Consider the following 19,733-nt stretch of genomic DNA (forward strand, 5'->3'; position numbering starts at 1 on the left):
AATACAGCGATCTCGCTCTTTCACCTCCGCGGCTCCGCCGGCATGGAGGCGATTGCACAGACAATGTGCCATCCCTCATTCCCTCCACTTTTAATTCCTCCCCCCTCCTCCCGTGAATCTATGCAATTTTCCGTTAATAAAAAAAATAAGAAAGAAACTAAAGCTCTTCCTCAGAAATCTAGACATTAGCATACTCTCCCTAATACTTTAATCCCCATCATTGTTTATAATCAGGCTACACACAAGGTTATACACAATGCTGACAGATTTATCTCTCTATCTATGTTTGTCTATCTATCTATCTATCTATATATTTTTTGTTTTAATTGAAACGGCAACATTTAGGTTCCACCTTAACAGTGCACCTTAAAAGATTATCTCGGTTATTTCACAGGCACCGAGCCGGCACTAATAGTCCAAGGCAGATATTGAAAAGCAGCACAGGGCCAGGCAGATCTATTAGAAATTCCCATCCACGCGCCTCATACATATTGATTTCTGACACCAAGCAGCAGTGAAAGCCCCCGTGGGAATAATATATTTAGCAGGGTTCGCTGCGAGGAGGTCACAGAGTGCATACAGATTAGCTACAGAGGACCAAGGCACTAGTGTTGGAGCCAAATGCTAGATTTTATATCATTTTAATCTGAACTTTTATAATCCTTTTAGTTCTTCTTTCTCTGGATGGCAAAGGAAAGGCTCCTCCGCATGTATCATGCATCTTTTTTCTTTTCCTTCTTTATTCCTCCTATAAATGTGCAAATGCTGTTGTAATGGGGAGGAATGTACCCTTAGCATTAGCAGGAATAGGCACAAACAGATTTGGGGTTTATATATAGGTATGTGTGCATGTGTATGTATGCATTGATGTGTGTGTGTGTGTGTTTGTGTGTGTGTGTGTGTGTGTATGTATGCCTGCTTGTGGATAATAATGGTCATTTTGGCTGGAGACATCTCCATTTGAAGATTTATTTGAAGGTTTCCTTCAATGAGGGTGGTGGGAGGGGGTCTCAGTAAATCTCAGGCTCCAGTTTTAATGTGCAGAAATAAAGAACTGCTCTAAGACCTTCTTTTCTTTTATTTTTATCCCAGAGCTTAATTGAACAGAAGTCACATTTATGCTGTTGAGCCTCAGAAAGCAGCAGCAACAACAACCACAAAAATACCTAAACAGTTTTAATTACCTTTCTGCCTGTGCTGGGAGGGAGGAGGTGCCTGCTCGCCGTGCGGGGGGGTGTTGTGTCTGGCTGAGGCAGTGGGGTCGGGGGGCTGGAGGGGTGCCAGCATTGCGGAGGGAAAGGTTAGAGTTGACACACTTTGACACGAGAGTGAAATGCGCTCCGACAACAAAGAAACCAGGAGATTGCAGCTAAACAGACACAAAAGCTCTCAGGCATCTTGCAAGCGAGAGAAACACATTGACTCCAAATTTTTCCCTTTTCTTTTTTTCTTCAATTTATTTAAAGAAAATTTCTCAATTCTTTCCAATAAGCGGTATTCCCACTCTGATCAAGCCCACCTGTCTCTGGCAGGAAAGTCATTCCTAAAAGCTACGGGACATGCAGACCCACTGCTTTCAGTGTTCTCGATCCTGGCATGGGGCAACGAGAGTCACCACCCACTCAGACCCCAGCCTGCCAGTTGTAGATGCTGCAGGATGAGTATGGGTCACTTCCTGCCTGGGAGACAAAAATTAATTTGAGTCTTGTTTTCTAATTTTGAAAATGAAAGGGAGGAGCAGCTTTTGACACTTCTGTTGTCCCTCAAGCCAATGAGGCTCTCAACTTTGGCCTAGGAGAGGCTGTGAGAAGTGCTTGAAAGACATGAGTTGTCTTTTTTCCACTTTTTAGCTCTCTGAATGATGCTTTCCCTGCCAGAGGTGCCCCCCTGTACCTCAGACAATGAAGCAGCAGTCGAGTTGTCATGAGAGAGGAAACCATAATCCTGCAAGAGGTGCTGGGGAAATGAGAGGAGGAAGCTGGCTTGCTGTGCTTGGGGTGGGGTCCCTTGACACCTTGGGGCAGGCTGGTGTGGCCCCAGGCTCTCAGTTACCTGTGGGGCACTCTGGGGGCTGCCTGGCTGGGTCCCAGACCTCCACTGGGGGTCTGTGGTGGCACAGTCAGGGCATCCTCGGGACATCCCAGATAAGGGGAGAGGTGTTTGATGCTGCACAGAGGGGCCAGGTGTGGGTTTGGTGCACGTCAGGCTCCACCTTCCAGCTCATGGACTCGCTGCCAGTGTCATCGTGCCCGGCCATCCCGTCGTGGCTCCAGTGCGAATGGCCAGAGCTGGCTGGGCATCCTCCCCAGCTGCAGCACAAAGAGCAGCTCCGTCTTTCCCACCCATAACCTGAGCTTGCATGCTCTTCAGTCCTTCACATGGATTTGGACGCTGTTTGCAAAGCATTTCTGATTTGAAGAGCAAGCAGCAGTACAGTCCTACCTACCTTCAGAGCTGGCTGCTTGAACATAGGATTTATTTCCAAGAACTGTCTGCTCTGTTCTTGATGGGTGATGCTGTTCACCCCTTTGCTGCCCTCCTGCAGTCTCCACAGGCACCTGGCTGCAAACTCTTTGGCAATGAGTGCTCCTGATTCCAATGGGTGCTCACTGTGACTCCTTGCAGGCTCACTTACTGTTGGTCTTGTCTTTGGGTGCCTCCTGAGAGGAAAGACAAATCTGCTTCTTCCTTCATTGCTGCAGTCAGAAGAGTCATAAGCTACAAGGAAGGTGCAGTGTCACTAGAGAGAGCAAGGCTCTTCTTTGCTTGCCTTTCAAAAGTGCAGTGGTCTTGAGCATCACAGAATCATGCTTTTCTCTTCTTCCCTGCCACACCTTCTTGTGTATCAGCCTTATGGCCCTCCCAGGGATGATGGCTATCACCTATCTCTGTTGGCACAAGCACCCATTCCAAAGTGGGGGCTGTGCTGAGCCTGGCTTTCACCAGAGATCTGAAACTACCGTGGCACACATCTCCCAGTGTACACAGGTGCACTCTCTTGGAAAAACCCTTTCCATCACACTTGTGCTTTCCAGGGGCACAAATCCTGTCACAAACTCTGTGGCAATGGGTACTCCCAGTCCCAAGGCTGCTGTGCTGCAGTTAATGAACCTACCTGTCCTAAAAAAATTGCACCAATGGTCAGGCCATGAAGGTTGTCCCCTTAATCATCAGGTTATGAACTTGGGGCTGCTTTCCCAAGGCTCTGGATAATGTGTCACATCAGTGTTGCTCTGTGATGCCAGAGCAGGGCTTAAGCTGATGCCAGTGCTTCTTAGGGAATATGGGGCACATCTTCCCACCAACGAACTTCATGGGCTGCTGGTGGTGGCCACTTGCAGTTCACCAGCTTCTTGTGAGAGCTTTGGGGGCATTAATAATTGCTTTGCTGTGGCTCTAGTAAAGCACTGGAGTGCTGCACAGAAAAGAGGTCTCTTCATAACAGTCAGCCTCCCATTCCATAAACTCAGCACTTCTCCTGACTTGTGCTGGTTGAGCCAAGTGCTGGCATTTTGCAGAAGGGTTGGTGGGAGCTGTCCAGCCCAGTCCTCTGACATTTGAAAAATGGTAGGTCCGTGTTACCTCTGCACTGCTGGTGAGGTTATTCAATTGAGCAGCTGCCTAGAGCCAAGTCCCACCCACAAATTCTTTGTCTGAGTGGGAATTCAGTGCTGGGGCACAGTGCAGGTCTTGCCAAGGACCTCACTTGTCAACCAAAATATTTACAACTCCTTAATTTTTTTTTGCCAAGATAAAAGTGTGGTGTTTATCCTCTGTTGTTCACAACTCTATACTTTAAATTAAATCAAGTTATAGGTGAAAAAACCCGTGTTTGTTGACCTTAAAAATACAGGGTAAAGAGTGCCTGATGCAAAGCTTTACAGCAACCAGAGCTTGATCTGTATCAATAATGACACCAAACAGAAAAACATATTTTAGGTTTATATGCCGCCTCAAGTACCTGGCTGCACTTCTTGTTTTACTCAGGATTCCAGTCCAACATTCACCACTCAAAAAGTTGCTGCTGAGAGCATGGGACCAATTTCTTCAGATTTTGGTTTTTTCCCTTCATTCATATTTGAAGATCTCCATCCCAGTGGCAAATACACCCAATTTACCCAATACACCAATACTGACATAAGGTCATTGCTGGCCCTTGGCCATTCTCTTCCACACAAGTGCCCCGTTTCCTTCTGTGTCTGGAGGAAATGGCTTTGTTCCTGTGTTTTGGTTGACAGACTCTGTGCTTTATCCTCCTGCCTTGATGCTGCCCTGGAGCACTCTTTGTGGCTCCTTAGAAAGAACCACGCAAATCCTTGAGGGTGGCAGCTGTCTCACCTCCTGCAGGTTTTCTGCCTCTCTGATGGCACTAGTCCTCTTGAACTAGCAGCACTGGAGAGGTGCCTCAGGAATGAAGGGGAAAGGTGAAGGCTGATGGTGGTGGGTATGGTCAGGAAGCCCCTGCTACCCTGGCTGGGAATGGGTCCTTGTAGTAATGAGGAAATCTGTATGCAGACCCATTGTCAGATTTGGGAATTGAAGCCTGTCAAAGAAAAGAGACTGCTGAGGTCTAAGCAGGGTGGGAAGGCTGGGTGCATGCAGGGTGTTTGGAGAGCAGATGGGCAGCTTGGATGATGTTTGCTCCTGTTGTGTCACTGTTGGCTGCACAGCTGGTGGGTCAGAGGCAGGCACTGGCTTTGGTATGTGCTGGTGCAGCCAGTTCTGCAGCGGGGGCTGATAAGTCACCAAAAGAGCCAGAGCTGCTGCGCTCAAGGCCAGGATGAGGCTTTGAGCAACCTGGTCAAGTGGAAGGTGTCCCTGTCTATTGCAGGAGAGCTGGAAACAAAGTCTATGAGGTCCCATCTGATCCAAACCATTCTCTGATTCTATGAAGGGGAGTGTGTGGTTTTCAGGTAATTTCTGTCAGCAGCCTTCACACAGCTGTGCCACGTGCTTGGGAGGTCACTTTTCCCTGAGAAGCTGACTGCCAGAAGCAGACCCAGGACCTGAATATGTGGTTCTGAGGTACCTTCTGTCAGAGCAGCTCACAGGACACCTGATGGCAGGGTGTGAGCTGCGAAGCTGGGAAGTCACTCTTCCCCAAGTCTTCTTCCCTGGCACATGCCTGGAGTTCTTGACCTTTCTTGTGACAGCAGCACCAGTGGACTGGCCAGCTGCAGCACTGTGCAGGCCAGTTTGGGATGGAGGTCTGTCCTCTGTCCCTGCCGGGCGCTGCTGGCGCTGTGCTTGCCAGTGCCTCTCTGTGAACCCAGACGTGCCAGCGGCAAAGAGGTCATTCCTAAATGCAGCTTTTTGATGCTGCTGTGCTTGGGGCGTGTCCATAGGCTGCAATCCATCTCTTTTCCCCCTCTCCAGTTCTCTTCTCCTTCCCCTCAGTTGTTAGAGCCCAGAGGTCTGTGGGCTGCACTGAGTGACGGGTGATTATGAGTGACACTCCAGGATGTACCCAGGCCCTGGCGACGCAAAACAGGGACCAGATGTGGCATTGCCCTTTGGAGAGCAAGGCCAAGAAAAAATGGCAATAATTGGCACATGCAAACTAACCTTATGCTCTCAGAGGTCTTTTCCCAGTGAGGCAAGAATTAATAAATCCTTCTTCATCTTTTCTGACGTGGCGGGAGTTCAATGGCTACTTCCTTAGACCAGTTTTTGGGGGACTGGTTTCAACTAAGATGGACAAAATTCCCTCCACACTTGCACTGAGGCAACATTTATTTCCTATCCAGTACTGTAATTGATCTCAGATGCAAGAGGCCTAAGCTTTTCTGACGTATAGATAGGATCTTCTAAGCACCACATTCCTGAAAGATGCTTTTAATTATCCAGGATATGCAATATTATCTCACAAAACCAGTCAGGTCACAGCTCGGGTCTTTGAGGGGCTGCATGGCTTTGTTGGAGTTTTGTGGGGTTTGAGGGTTTTATTTTTGTATTTTTGATTTTTATAGTGCAGAATGCTGCTTGTATTATTTCCAATTAAACAAAATATTTTATTTTTCTAAAAAGTAGTCTGCACTTGCAATTTCCCTCTCTTGGAGAGGGAGTCCTCAGCAAATACCATCAAAGTCTGTCAAACTGATTTTTAATTTCAAAGTCTTAGGATAATGTAGAGATGCTCCTTTTAATGCAGAGCAGTGTTGGTTGGCAGGAACACAGCAGCCCGAGTTTCTGTGTTGAGGAGGGGAGCAGGGCTGTGTAAGTCCCTGCTCCTGAGACCCTGCCTTTGGAAGGGATGCACCACAGCTGGATTCACATCTGGCTTACACTTAAAAGACTGCACCCACGCCAGCTTCCTCCTGTTTATACAGCTGAGTTTTAAGACACTAAGTTTGTTCTGGGCTTTTGTTTCATCATGCGGTAAAAAGTTGCAGCTTGGTGGCATTTCTTTTGGCAACAAGCTACCTCTCAGGCTGGGATATTTGAAAATGAGCAGAGTTGGTGCTGGGGGAATGCCCTGTCCACATGGCCATCCTGCCCCTTCTGATAGCAAAGCACCAGCTTGTTTTATACCCATACTTCTTTTATCCCTGCTATATATTTATATACAACCATACATTTTTATACATCCATATATATATATATATATATTTTTATATATATATATATATATATATATATTCTAAGAGAGCACAAGGAAACATCTCATTCTGATGCAGATATGTTTCACAGGTATCTCAGTTAGTTTCATGATGACCAGGAAAGGGTGGCCCACTGTTAAATGAGGTGGGAAAGGCAGCAATAGGTGTCAGGAAGACAAAAGCACTCCATACCTTTCCTCCAGCTTTACCCAATTATTCACCAGTGAACTTTTTTAGGTTGACAGTGTTCATCTCAGCAACAAGGAGGTAGAATTTAGGGTGGAAGAACACAGCAGGATATTTTCCACAAGAACAGATCCAAGAGAGCTCACAGAAAGAGAACTTGTGGCAACCAGGGGAGGTCTGAAGCCTGGGAGGAGATAACAGAAATGCCCATCTTGGAAAAAAAGGCAAAGCAAGGGGACTAAGGAGCCATAGACCAGTCAGCCTACTTAGTACATGGAAAAGTGCTGGAAGAAATAATCAAGCAAATTATTTATGAGCCTCTAGAATATAGCATGGAGATAAGTAACAGCCATCAGGGATTTGTCAGGAACAAATCACGTCAAACTCACCTTATTTCCTCCTATGACAGGGCAATAAGCCATGAGGAGAGGCAATGAATATCATATATCTTCACTCAGCAAGGCTTCTGATGTCTCAAGCCACACTCTTCTGTAGATGCCACAGGGATCCAGACCATGGAGTGGGAAAAAGCCACTGACAATGAGCCATCACCCCTGCGCCCCATCCCTATGGTGGGATGCATGGCAGCAAGGACAGCTGGAGAAAAGGTGAGGTGCTTCAATAAGGACAAGTGCAAAGGAGTGGTTTTAGGTCAGCTTAAATGATGTACATCCCTGGTCAGGAATGTTCTGCAAAACAGCAGATCAACAGACAGAAAGGATCTGCTGGGGTTGGAGGGCATCACAAGCTGAGCATGAAGCACAGCTGTGGAAAAGCAGATGCCTCACTGGGTGAAACAAGGGGCAAATCTCAGGTGAGACAGACTTTCTGCACCCAGTGCTAGCAAGGGCTCAGGTGGCCTTGTCTGCCCCAGTTTGAGCGCTGCTGTTGAAGAAAAATATGGATTAATTGGCAAGAGTTCACCTGAGTGCACTGAGGATGGTGTGTGGCACGGGGAGCATGTCCTGCACAGGGGAGTGGAAAGACCAGGATTTATTGATGCTGAGGCTAAATGGTAGGTGCAGGAAGATGGAGGGTGATGTGGACAGGACCAGAAGCCCAGGCTGTGTAGCAGGAAGGGACTGGGAGGTTGGAAATGAGTGAGATTGGTGGTAAAGGTGGAAAGCGCTGGGAAGAAAGTGTGCGACCTGGAGGGTGATGGGCTTGCCGCTGCAGGGAAAACTTTGGGCACAGCTGATCCCACAAGTGAGCAGACAGGGTGGTCCCTCTGGCTCCTTCCAGCCCTCATTTCAGAGGGAGGGAGCTAGGGAGGGGTGTGGTTTTGTTTCCCTGGGCTTTGTGCCCGCACGGGGATGCTCTCCTGAAATCAGAGCAGGCTACTGCTGCCTCGTCAGCATTCGGGATGTTCACCAAAACGAGACCTGCATTAATCAGCACAACGGGGACATAATTAATTATTCTCAGCACCTTCTCAATGGAAATGTTAGAAAGGAGGGCTAAGCTGTCCCTGCTGCCCCCCTGTAATCCTGTGCCACGGCTGGCTTTATTGGCTCTAAGGGGAAAAGAGGCGCATTTGCTTTCCCGCTGATACGGCGTTAAGCATGCTCACTTCCCAGGCGCGTGCAGATGAAAGTGTAATTGCATGGAAGGTGAATTGATTGCAATTAACCTCGGGACTTGGCCTCGGGCTGGGGTGTCCCACCTTCCTCCCTGGGAAAGTGCCATCAGGGGCACAGCGCGCGGCTGATGAATACGTATATCACGGGACGAAACGCACACATTACAGGTGAAAGTACATAAATCATCCAGGAAAACACGTATTATACCGAAATGATCAAATTATAAATGAAGCACATAAATCATGAGATTACACCATTGGATTTTACCAGGGACCATAAATTATATGGTGAAGCCCGAGGTTCACCGAGAGGTTCACGGAATAATGAAATGGGACTCGTATAACTTAAGGAAAATATCGTTATCTCCATGAAATGGAAACGCAAATATCCAGCCCGACCTCCATGTATTTTTACAACATCTTCTATCAGGAAGGCTCACAACAATAGGGCCAGTTAAGCACAATAAGCCCCAAGGAAGCCTCCCCTGCCGAAGCAAACAACGATTACACATTAAAAAGCATGTTCGAAAGATAAGTTTGTAAGGAAGATAAAAAGTCTCCAGCAGGGCTGATAGTTGGGCGGCGAAGCTGCTCCGAAGGTTGGTGACACGCGAGCAGGCTGAAAAAGCTCCGCTGCTAAGTGCGAAAAGTAGGAAGAGTTATTCTGTGAGCAGCCGCTTGATTTCCTATTGATGGAGAGCGCGGGGTGCTGGGGATGGTGGGGAGCTCAGGATGGCGGCTGGAAATGGGCTCAGCAAGGCACTGCCTGGCAGCTGTAGCGAGGCAATTAAAAGTTAACATGAAAAAAAATTCAAATCGATATGCTCCACAATTGGAAACCAATGGTGTTCAGGGGAAGAAAGGGGGAAAGGATATTGAGTGCAGTCATTTCATACCTGATCTTCTGCCGGTTTTTGCCTTTACTGGTCTATTTTTCCTTCCTTGCTCCCTCCAAAAAGCAATTTGCTCTTTTTGCCCCCCTCCTCTAGGTTGGTTTTTCAAACAGATACAATTCAGCAGAGGAAAGGCCAGTCCAATAAAATAGAAACCCCTCGTTTATATTTTTCAAAACACAGCTTTGTTGTTAATGAAGCCAGCCGTCGTGAAAGAGTCCGTCTGTCCTTTGGCTGCTGCTGGGATTTCGTGTAACAGAATGGGTCAGGGCACTGGGTTTTTTCCCAGTCGGTCAGTGTGTCAGTGATGTCAGTGCCATAGGGTGACTCTGGGATTTACACCCGTTCCCAGCATCACGGAGATGGGGATATGGGTGGCACATGTTTACCGGGGGATTCCTTAGTTGTAAACAAAGTGTTTGACTTGTTTCCTTCCTCGGGCATGAGCTGGAGCAAACTGAATTTATGTACTGGGAATGGCTGGTTTATGGCTGACCCTGCAGGAGCACTGACTCAACCTATTTCTGGCTGAAGATGTTAATAAGGATGCAGAAGATGTCTCAAGTGGGCAGCAAAACTAACATTTAAGGCAGAATGCCTAAAATGTTTTGTAGTACACAGACATAATTTTTAATTAGCAGGCACACCAGATATAGTATCCACTAATACTCAGTAGTAAAATCCATCTTCAACAGCAAAACTGTCTTCAGCTCAGATGCTCAGCTCCCGTAAGAGAGGGCTCCACTCTAATTTATTTTTCAGTGAGCTTGGGATGGAAACCTGGGTTTGTATGATGGGAAAATAAATACACTTTTGAAGAAAAAAATGGGGTTTGAGCTGCTAATCCCTGGGAGGGGGAGGGCCATGCACAGCCTCCTAACCAAAATAAGTTGGTTAAAAATAAATAAATGGTTGAGCCTGCTAGGTGTGAGCATAATCATTTTACTATATGATCTATGCGTTTCATTAGTCGAGGTACACATTTCGCTGTAATAAATGTGCTTCAGCAAATGATCTATGCATTTCTTTCTGGAATGTATGTGTTTCACTGGGAAAGGTATGTGTTCATCAGCTATGAGTAATGCTCCTGACGGCCCTGCATTATATTGCTCAGCTGGTATCAGCTCAGCACTGCTCATCCATTCCTCCACAGCTGCAGATGCCGATCCGGCAGGACGGCACCGGCCGGGCCCTGCCGCTCCTGGGCTGGAGGGTGCTGGCACCGGAGAGATGGAGCAGAGGAGGGAAGCGGCAGGGTCTGTGTGCGATGCCCGCCTGCTGGGCACACGTTAGAGGTGCAAAAAGCAGGGGAGGTTGTTGGTGAGGGCAGGCCAGGCTTCGGCAGTGCACGCAAGGGCCCATCTAGAATGCAGCTGGAGGTGTGCCCATCTACTGTGTCCTCAAGTCCTCAGCGGTCCTTTCTAGCCACCCAGCTAAGAGTAGGGTGATTTCTTTTGCTTCCGAAGATCACCCAACGCGGTAAGATCCTCCCGAGATTTCAGGGGGCCAGCCCTGCAGAGGCATCCCCACCACCGCTCCAAATTTTGAATTTCGTACTTGTCTTCCTTGGCATTGCCACTGTGTTTTGGAAATTGCCCCTGCCAGCACCTGAGGCGACTAAAGCTAAGTGAGCAATTGAGAAAACGTTTCCTAACTGCTTGATAATCAGTCCCCTCCCCCAGCAAGGCTCCTTGCCCATTACAGCATTGTTATTCACTTGTAATGACATCGCTTATTACCGCAGAATACATATTAGTCTTGGCCATGGGACTAATGATTTGTATCTGAGCCTTCATTTTAAAATCACTTTTCATCAATACATCCATTTTTATAGATACAGCTTTATATAATTCATTACACATATTTCCCTTTACTGACCTATTTTGCTGTACCCTGCATCTATCACTGTGGATGCTATTCTGCTCTTCTAAAAAAATCCTGCCTTTTCTACATTTCTCTTCATTAATATGCTCAGGAGCTGTGGCCACACGTATTTTTGTATTATCTTATAGTTTCCTCCCCTCTGTCGGAACAAAAATGGTGATTCTGAAAAGGGCTGTAAAATCTGAATGAATCTGAATTAATTAGGAACTCTATTGATGTTACATAATGCCCATTTTGGTTTACCCGGTATATATTTTCTGATTAGTTCCACTCGCTTTCTCTTTCTCTCTTTCTCAAAAAAAAACCTAAACATTTTCAGAGTGTGTCATTCGGTGGAGGCAGTTTTAAAGGAAACCATTTCTGAAGGAACTAGTTCAGTGCTGAAATAGGGCTGAGCGTAGTTCTGGCTCCAAACTGGGTCAGCCAGGAACACTGGAGACCTGGAGTATCTGTTTTCCACGAGGGAATAAATATTTTGGGTCAGGTCCTCAGCAAGTCTAAGTTGGAATAGGTCACAGATTTATAAGCAGCTCGCGCTGTGTGTTGCTATATGCACCTGTCGGTAATGCTCCAGTCACCGAGCAACAGGATCATCATTAAGGGCCTCGTTAAGAGTGGATAATGATAGTCCCTTTTGCCTGTGAGTTTGAGAAGTGGAAATGTCATGGATGAGCCCGCTACTCGGGATGCTTTCATCACTCCTTGGTGTCTGTGTTGGTGTAGTGCTGGCAGGCTCCTGGGAGGGAAAGAATCCCATGTGCTGGGCTGTGTGTGGTTCCGAAGGACCCAAACCAGCCATCCTTGAGGGCTCCCAGGGGCTGGGAACGTGCGCCCAGGGCTGGAGCAATGAGCTTGGAGCCACAGTGGGATGTCCCACAGGGTCTCCCATCACTTTTGACCACCAGCTAATGCTGATGCAGCTGCCCCAGCAGGAATTTCTCCATGCTCTCCATGCAGGTCCGTGCCAGTCGCTCTGGTGGAGTGGACCCAGCTGGAGCAGAGCAGGCTTCCCCCGTGCCAGTGTAGTTTCTGAATGGTGCCTGAGGGTAGGACATGGCCATGCCTGAAGGTGTCCTCAGGTCCCACACAACAGCTTTGGGCCCGTGGCTGCAGAGCTCACTTTGGGTGTGAGGGGAGAGCGGGGCTGGAGGTGCTGCTGCTGATGAACATTGCAGTGATGGACACACAACAGGATGCTGCTGGTCTGCTGCACCCAGCTTCCCTCTCGAAAAAAACGGTGCATGATGCCCTTGCTTCCTCCCCAACACCACAACTCCTGTCTTATCTCCTCCCTCAGCTTTTTTCTCTGTCCTATTTGATTCTGGGCTTGTGGGGCACGTCAGGATACCTGCCAAATATTTGCTGAATCAAGGCTATGGTTAGTCTGTGATTCTCCATGCTCATTTGCTGACTGTAAATTTTTGCTTAGACTCTGGGACATACTTTTTTAATTTGCTGCGAATTGCTGTATCCTTTTCAGATGTTTTTGCTACCATAGCATTATGGTTATGAAATGAAGTTCAAAGAACGCTGGTGGGAAGTAGATAGACTGAAGCATTACTTTGGCTTGTAAAGTAAGGTGGGGGGAAGGAATCAGTTTATACAGATGACCACAAATCTTAAATTACTCTGATGTTTTGGCCATCCCTGGCAACCCCGGTGGGGAGATACATCAATTTTCGGCAGCTGCAGACAGCAATCTGACTGAGGGCCAGAACAGCCCGACTGGAGAGACACAGTACAAGTTAGGGGGCTGCTATCACAGGAGGTTTCCTGAAGGTGCAGAGGGATGGGGAAGGACAGGGAGGAAATGAATCCACAAAACAATATTCCAGGTTAGCCTGTCATTGTCATGAACTCAAACATATATGCAGAGCCTGACATTTGCAAACTTGATGTGCTCCTGCCTGTTTCCAATCTCTAAAATAAACATAGCACGAAGGAGGTTGTTGTTGCCCGAATCCACTTTGTTTGTTGCAGTCAACTGCTTTTTATTAGAACATTATTTAATGTGCAAGCCAGGAGTAAAATCTACTAGTTTTATATTGTTTTAATCTCAAATGGAAGCTAAACTTGGTTTTCTAAAATACTAAAAGCAGCTGTGGTCTAATACAAGATTCTTGAACTTGTCAGGGTAGAAAATCTTTGGTAATGGCATCCCAGATTGTCAAGCTAAAGTGTTTACAATGAGAATTTATTTTGCTTTTTAAACCACGGTAAAAATATTGTGCAAACTATAGCTCATCTGCTTCTTTCCACAGTTTCTTTTTTACCTTATATGCAGTTAATTTTGGAACATTTCTTCAGTGATTCTCAAAATAGCCTGAATTACTAGCGCGTTGCTCTTATCTTTGTTTCTTTGAATCTGCAAGGAACTGCCTCAAATGGTGAATGATTATATAATATTTGTCAGAGGCCATCTTTCCTGCAAATCCATTTCCCATGTGTGATAATCACAGCCAGTCGCAGACCCACAGCCGCAAAAGTGTTGAACAACATACTCGACACATCCATGTAATGGTGATATTCTCATGCCAAACGATTTCAGACTACTGTCAGTGCCAAATATAGTCCTGGCCTCAAATGCTGTTTCCCCCCTTGTTGCACATATAATCTCTGCTTTCCCTGCCATAACTCAGTGCTTGGAGTGGCTAATGACAGCTGATGATGGTGATGATTCATTTTAATACATCTGCCAGATCTGTATTAGATCCTGCCTGCTTCCTATTCTTTCCCCCACATCAAACAGAGGGTAGGCAAAGTCAGGACTGCATTTTCATTTTTTTTTAATCTCAGGATCAGTGACACAGTATCAGACATTGGTGGGGTTAATGCAGTCAATCCATTGGGAGAATTTGTTTCTTATGGAAATGTCTGAGGAGCTCCTTTCCAGATACCTATTCCAGGCATTCCCAGTGGGTTGATGCCTCCGAGCAGAATTTTGGATTTTGGATCCTGTAAAACAAAAACCAAGTGAAAACCTTGGAAATGGCATCAACTGCAGGGCAGTTTCCATGTGGTATTTTTGAAACACAAGAACAGGCTGACCATCCTACACTTCAGTCATACTGAGTTTAGTGGATGGAGAAAGGGAGATGAAGAGACCAGGACTGTTCACTGGTCAAATCAACCATTTCCCTGCTGATATCTCTGGTTTCTCCATTTTCTTTTACACTTAATATTATGGAAAATATGAGGTATCTCAGACCTCCTTTGTGAACTACTCTAATACATCATTTATAAGGAGTGCTGAGTAAAACTTTACTGATTTGTACCTCAGATTTTGATAGACTAATATCACAGCTGAAAACTGTGATTTATAAAAATTTTTGAGCAGTAAGTAATCCTAATAGGACAGGGGGTTGGGTGAACAAGCCCACAGAGGAGTAGGAAAAAAAACCCTATTTTTTTGGCCTGAATCAAGAGTATCTAGGAAAAACATGTAGATGTGATCTTTGTCACCAGAAGAGATTTGGCAGAGATTTGACAAGCACACAACTCGGGCTATTACGAGTGCTCATTTGGGCTTCTCCACCATTACAGAAAAAGCCTCCTTGTACAAAACTCTCCACTTGCTGTTAGAGCATGACAGTGTCTGAACAAGGAAGCACCTGTGAGGGGGAACTGTGTTCCTTTGAATTCCAGAGAGGGGTCCTATTGGGAAACCAGTCTATGCCCTCTCCTGGTAGTCTGCTGGATGGCTTCCCAAAGGAAAAATTGCTGGCAGATCACACAGGTTTGGGGGCAAATGTCAGGAAATAGGTCATCCTGACAAAGAGTATTCTAGAAGTTCACATTTTGTTGAGGGCAATGATGATTCCAGAGGACTGAAGTGGGGGAGCTAAAGGGCTTCAGAGAGCAGCAGTTACGTCTACTCAGCTTAAGTTTCACCATTATCCTAATTATCATCACTAAGGGATTACTCAAGCGAAACTTTATTATTATTATTATCATCATCATCATTAATTTTGAGGCAGGAATTGTAGACATTACGTGTATGTACCCCACAATTAGGATTTTTATAAGATTTAAGCCTTCATCAAGAGGACAAAGCAGAAAAATTTACTGGGTTGCTAATCCATAAAGCTTTTGGGACCTCATATTGAAAGTTCTCTTGCATGTGATAACCAAGAGTCTAATTTCACAGAGTTTTTTAACATTAGAAAACAATCCCACCATTCCACAGAGTCTGGTCAAAACCTTCAGACTGCGTATTCATGCCAGCACAGGAGAGCTCTTACAACACCCCACTTGGTGTCTGAAATACTCTTTGGAGCATGGAGCTGCTCCAAAACCAGACGGTTACGTCACAGTAATCAAGTACAATCAAATCCAAGCTTCCACCTGCAGTTTGCCATTGCATTTGGATGGGGTTTTGTATAAGCAATTGTGTCATAGCAGTAACGTGGACTGATTAACGCAGGGAACAACATGATGCTCCCTTAGCCTTACAGCACTGTTGCTGCCTGGGTTTGCTCCAAGAGGAACCCCACATAATTAACATGACTCTCACCCTTTCACTTTTAACATGCTTCCTAATTAAGCTCTCCAGGATCTGAACTTCACTTTCTGGCTGCAGTGGCTGCAAAATGATTTATCCCCCCATGATGGTCACTAGCGCCAACCTTGCTGTCAGGAAAGCACGCCGAAGCATTTAACACTTTGAATTATTTTATTCCTTCTCCTCTCCTGTTTAAGTAGGGAGGGCTGGTGCAAAACCTTGCATTTCAAAGCCAGCTCATCAATGTGCAAATGTATCCACAGGCCATCTCCTACCCGATTGTGTATAATGGACACACATACGTAAGGGATGATAAGGGTGCATATAAAAAGCCTTTGACCTGTAATTAGCCTATCTTGCTTTTAAAAAAAAAGCCTCTTTATGTCACTCCATTTGCAGATTAATTAAACCTAATAGATGTAATGAAACGCAAAGGGAGCCGATCGCTTTGTAGAGATTTAATATTGATTTGTGCGCTAAACCGGCTTTAGTGTATTTTAAACAATTATTGCCAATAGATAAATTTCTGCAACAACTCTGTTATGTAGAAACAGGTCCTGTTGAGGTACAAAGTCTACCTGTGCATATAGTTGATGCCTAACCCCCCCACCCCCATTTGTATTTGCACAGCACCTCCAGCTCCTTAGCTGAAAGGTGCTGTTTACACAATATTATTTTAATTTCACATGACAAATGTGCTACCATGAAGCTAAACATTCATCATTACCCAGGCGCGCTTTCCCCCTCTGTGGGGAGAAGCAGTGTCAACTGCTGGCACAGCCTCTCGGCAGATAACGCCAGCTGGGGAATAGCAGTCGTGTTCCGCAGAAATCCCATTGCTGGAAAAAAATTCATAGCGGATGTGCCCGGGGGCCAGAGGGACCTCAGGTACCATGGCTCCCGAATCGGGCTGGGATTCTGCCTTCCAAAGCCGCGATTCCCTGACTGGTTCAAATCTCCATCGCGGTGCCAGAACGGGAAGGACGTGGAGCCGGCAGTGATGATGAGAGCTCACACGAATCCCCCGGGCCTGCAAGCAGGGTTTCCTAATTGTCAGCTGCGCTGCGCCAGGCTTGTTTAAAATAATTAGAGTGCAGCGGCTTAAACAGACCGGGGAGGGTCGGGGTGGGCTTTTTTTTTTTTTTTTTTTTTAATCCCTCCATATGGGTTTTTATCAGTTGCTATCAGCTCCCTGCTCATTTCTGACACCATCACTCTGCCAGGCAGGGGGATGGGGAGGGGGGAGGGGGAAGCAAGGTATTATATTTTAAGTGCATGAACGCATTCGGAAAGAAAGAGGACGAACCAGCCCCAGTGTATGCGATGGATGGAAACAATACAGCCAGCACACCCAAACTATATTATTAAAATTAAAAAGTGGGGGGGGGGGGGGGGGGGGGGGGAGAAAAATCTGCTTGCTCCTCTTCCTCCTCTCTATCCTCCAAGAGGGCTAGCTGAAATCTTTCTTAATTACCGCTTATTTCAATGACAGAATTGTAATTTATCATTTAGTTGTAATTTGACATATGTTCACACCTTTGCCATTTCCAATTTCCTCCTTCACTCTAATTGTCTGCCTGGCTCGCCTGTCACGCGCGCCTCCTGGGATTAATTCGAGCTGTCTGTCTGCCGCGGGCTGGCGGCGCGCTCGGGGCTGGCGGCGCGGTGACAGTGTCACTGCGCGCTCCGCTTAGCCCCGCCACGGCACGGCACGGCACGGCACGGCACGGCACGGCACGGCACGGCACGGCACGGCACGGCCCGCCGTGTTTATTGTTTAGATCGCTCTCGCATTTCTGACTTTTCGGGGTTTTATTAGACGCTAATTGCGCTCCCCGGCTGTCAGCTGGAAGGAGAGGAAACCGCGCGGTAATTAGTGGGAGGGGGCCCCGGCGGCGGGGATGCGGGAGCCGGTAGATGTCTCTCGCTCCGCCTCGAGAATGCACACCGGCTTTAAATGCTCTGCCTTCGTTTTCCTCCGCGCCTGTTTATGCTCCCCTGTGTCGCTGACGTGCTCTCCATAGAGCCTTTGCAGCCTCCCTCCCCGGCTTTCTGGGCTCCACGACCCTGCTCTTCACCTTGAACACGCCGCATTCAGCTTCAGCATCCTCTTGGAACGACCTTTCCATGGCCAGGTGCTGCTCCACCCGGGTGCAGCTCCGCACGCCGGGGATGGATTTGGCGCAGGGGGTGTTTGCTTGCCGAGGATGGAAAATAGCGGGAAGGGCCCTGCGTGCCCAACATGAGTGCGCACCATGGCTAACAACCTGCCAGAGCCTGCTTTGGACACCAAGGAGATGTTTGGGCTCCTTTCCCCATGGCCGGTCCCGCCGTGTTCATGCTGACCCTATGCCCTTGTCCATGTACATCCATAACCGTGAGGCTGCCACTGCCAGGCCACAGAGACTGTTTCTTTTCATCAAGAGAAGAGATATTTTCACCAGTGTTGTCAAGTAACAGCTAGAATTAGATTCTCAGCCACACTTTTCACGCGCAACAGCCGAATTCACACTGCAACTTGTTACCTGGCCCCCTTTTCTCTGTCCCACCCAGATTCCTCCCAGAAGCTGTCCTGTGGGCCTCCAAAGCACATATGGATGCTATATGCATCCATACATGTATGCTATATGCATCTTGCTCCGGCAGAGGATCTGACACAGCAGCAGCACCTGAGGGAGACCACCCTCCGAGCTCCTCTCACAGATAAAAATGACTGGGAAAAGCCGTTCAGTGTACTGCTGCTATGGGGTTTTAAAAATTTCTTTCAGCCTTTGCCTGAAGGGACAGAAAACATCCATTCTTTCCCCTATTTTCCTAGGAGATTTTTTTCCTTTCTTCCTTCTTTCTTTCTATTTTTTCCTAGAAGAAGCATAGGGGCACGGTCTGTTTTTGCAGATGTTTCACTTACTCCTGACCCCTGTCGGGATCAGCTAGAGAATTGGATGGGTAAAAGTGAGACAACTTGTGGGCTGGGATAAAGATGGTTTAATAGGGAAAGCAAAAGCTGTCCATGCAAGGAAGGCAAAACAAGCAACTCATTCACCACTTCCCGTTGGAAGTTCAGCCATCCCCAGGAAAGCAGGGCTCTGTCACATGTAATGCTTACTTGGGTAGACGAATGTCATCACTCCAAACATCCCCCCACACTCCTTCTTCCCTCTGCTCTAGGTGCCAACACTGGCACCATTTGGTGTGGGATATGCCTTGGGTCACTTGGGGTCAACTGTCCCAGCTGTGTCCCCTCCCAGATCCTTGTGCACCCCCTGCCTCCTCGCTGGTGGGATGGAGTGAGGAGCAGAAAAGAGCTTAACTCTGTGCAAGCTCTGCTCAGGAATAACAAAAACATTCCTGTGCTAGCAAGACTGTCTCCAGCACTAACCCAAAATGCAGCCCCATACCAGCTACTGTGAAGGCAACTAACTCCCAGACAAAACCAGTACACTGTCCACTGTTCCCTCCACATTTCCTTTTCCTCCATGTGCAACCCAAGTAAAGATACATAAATCAAGGCAAAGAGATAAACTGCCTATCCCAACTGTTAGGTGAAGCCTGAAAATGCTGAACAAAACAGTTTCAGACAGGAAAAAATACCCTCGCATATTTATTAGTTTATTAATTTTCCAATGATTTTGAATGTCCCACCCATCAGTATCTGCATGAAAGAGAAACCCACACAAGCAAGAGTAAGTTGGCTACCATTGTCCCCTGCATTGGAAGTGTGGATGCTGGTGGAGGTGAATTTTGGAGCAGGCTCCTCTGCACTGCATCCTGCATGCCCTGTCCCCATACACAGCCTCTAAGAATGGTGAGCTCCATCACAACCTTTATTTCCATCTGCTCCTGTCAATGGTGTAGCCTTAGGTAAGTGCTTTAAGCCCAGTCTTGATGGTTCAGGTGCCTTAACAGATCCCTTAAGTGTTTAAAATTAGGCAAATGCCCTGAAAACACAAACCCATCCAGCTGATACAATTCCTCCCTCCCTAGAATTAGCCTAAACTCCTTGCTCTGGGCTATCCTGAGCCTTTCTAGGCATCACCCTGGCAACACACCACAAAACCAACCCAAGCGTTGAGTGCAAGCTAGAGGTCAGT

The 19,733-nt window shown here is 47.0% G+C and overlaps 1 protein-coding gene across 2 annotated transcripts in view; it reads left to right on the forward strand.

Moving 5' to 3' along the window:
• Positions 1-19,733, forward strand: part of CXXC4 (CXXC finger protein 4) — a 78,501-nt gene that overhangs the window by 34,747 nt on the left and 24,021 nt on the right. Inside the window, exon 2 of one of the 2 annotated variants that reach the window (XM_038134369.1) lies at positions 7,195-7,320. The exons of the other annotated variant lie outside the window; for it this stretch is intronic. Coding sequence (XP_037990297.1) covers positions 7,195-7,209 — 15 coding nt within the window. The 3' untranslated portion in view covers positions 7,210-7,320. Of the gene's footprint in view, positions 1-7,194; positions 7,321-19,733 lie in introns of those variants that run through there. 2 annotated transcript variants of the gene reach the window in all.

The sequence above is a fragment of the Motacilla alba genome, chromosome 4 (assembly GCF_015832195.1).
Source record: "Motacilla alba alba isolate MOTALB_02 chromosome 4, Motacilla_alba_V1.0_pri, whole genome shotgun sequence".
NCBI classification, from domain to species: domain Eukaryota; kingdom Metazoa; phylum Chordata; class Aves; order Passeriformes; family Motacillidae; genus Motacilla; species Motacilla alba.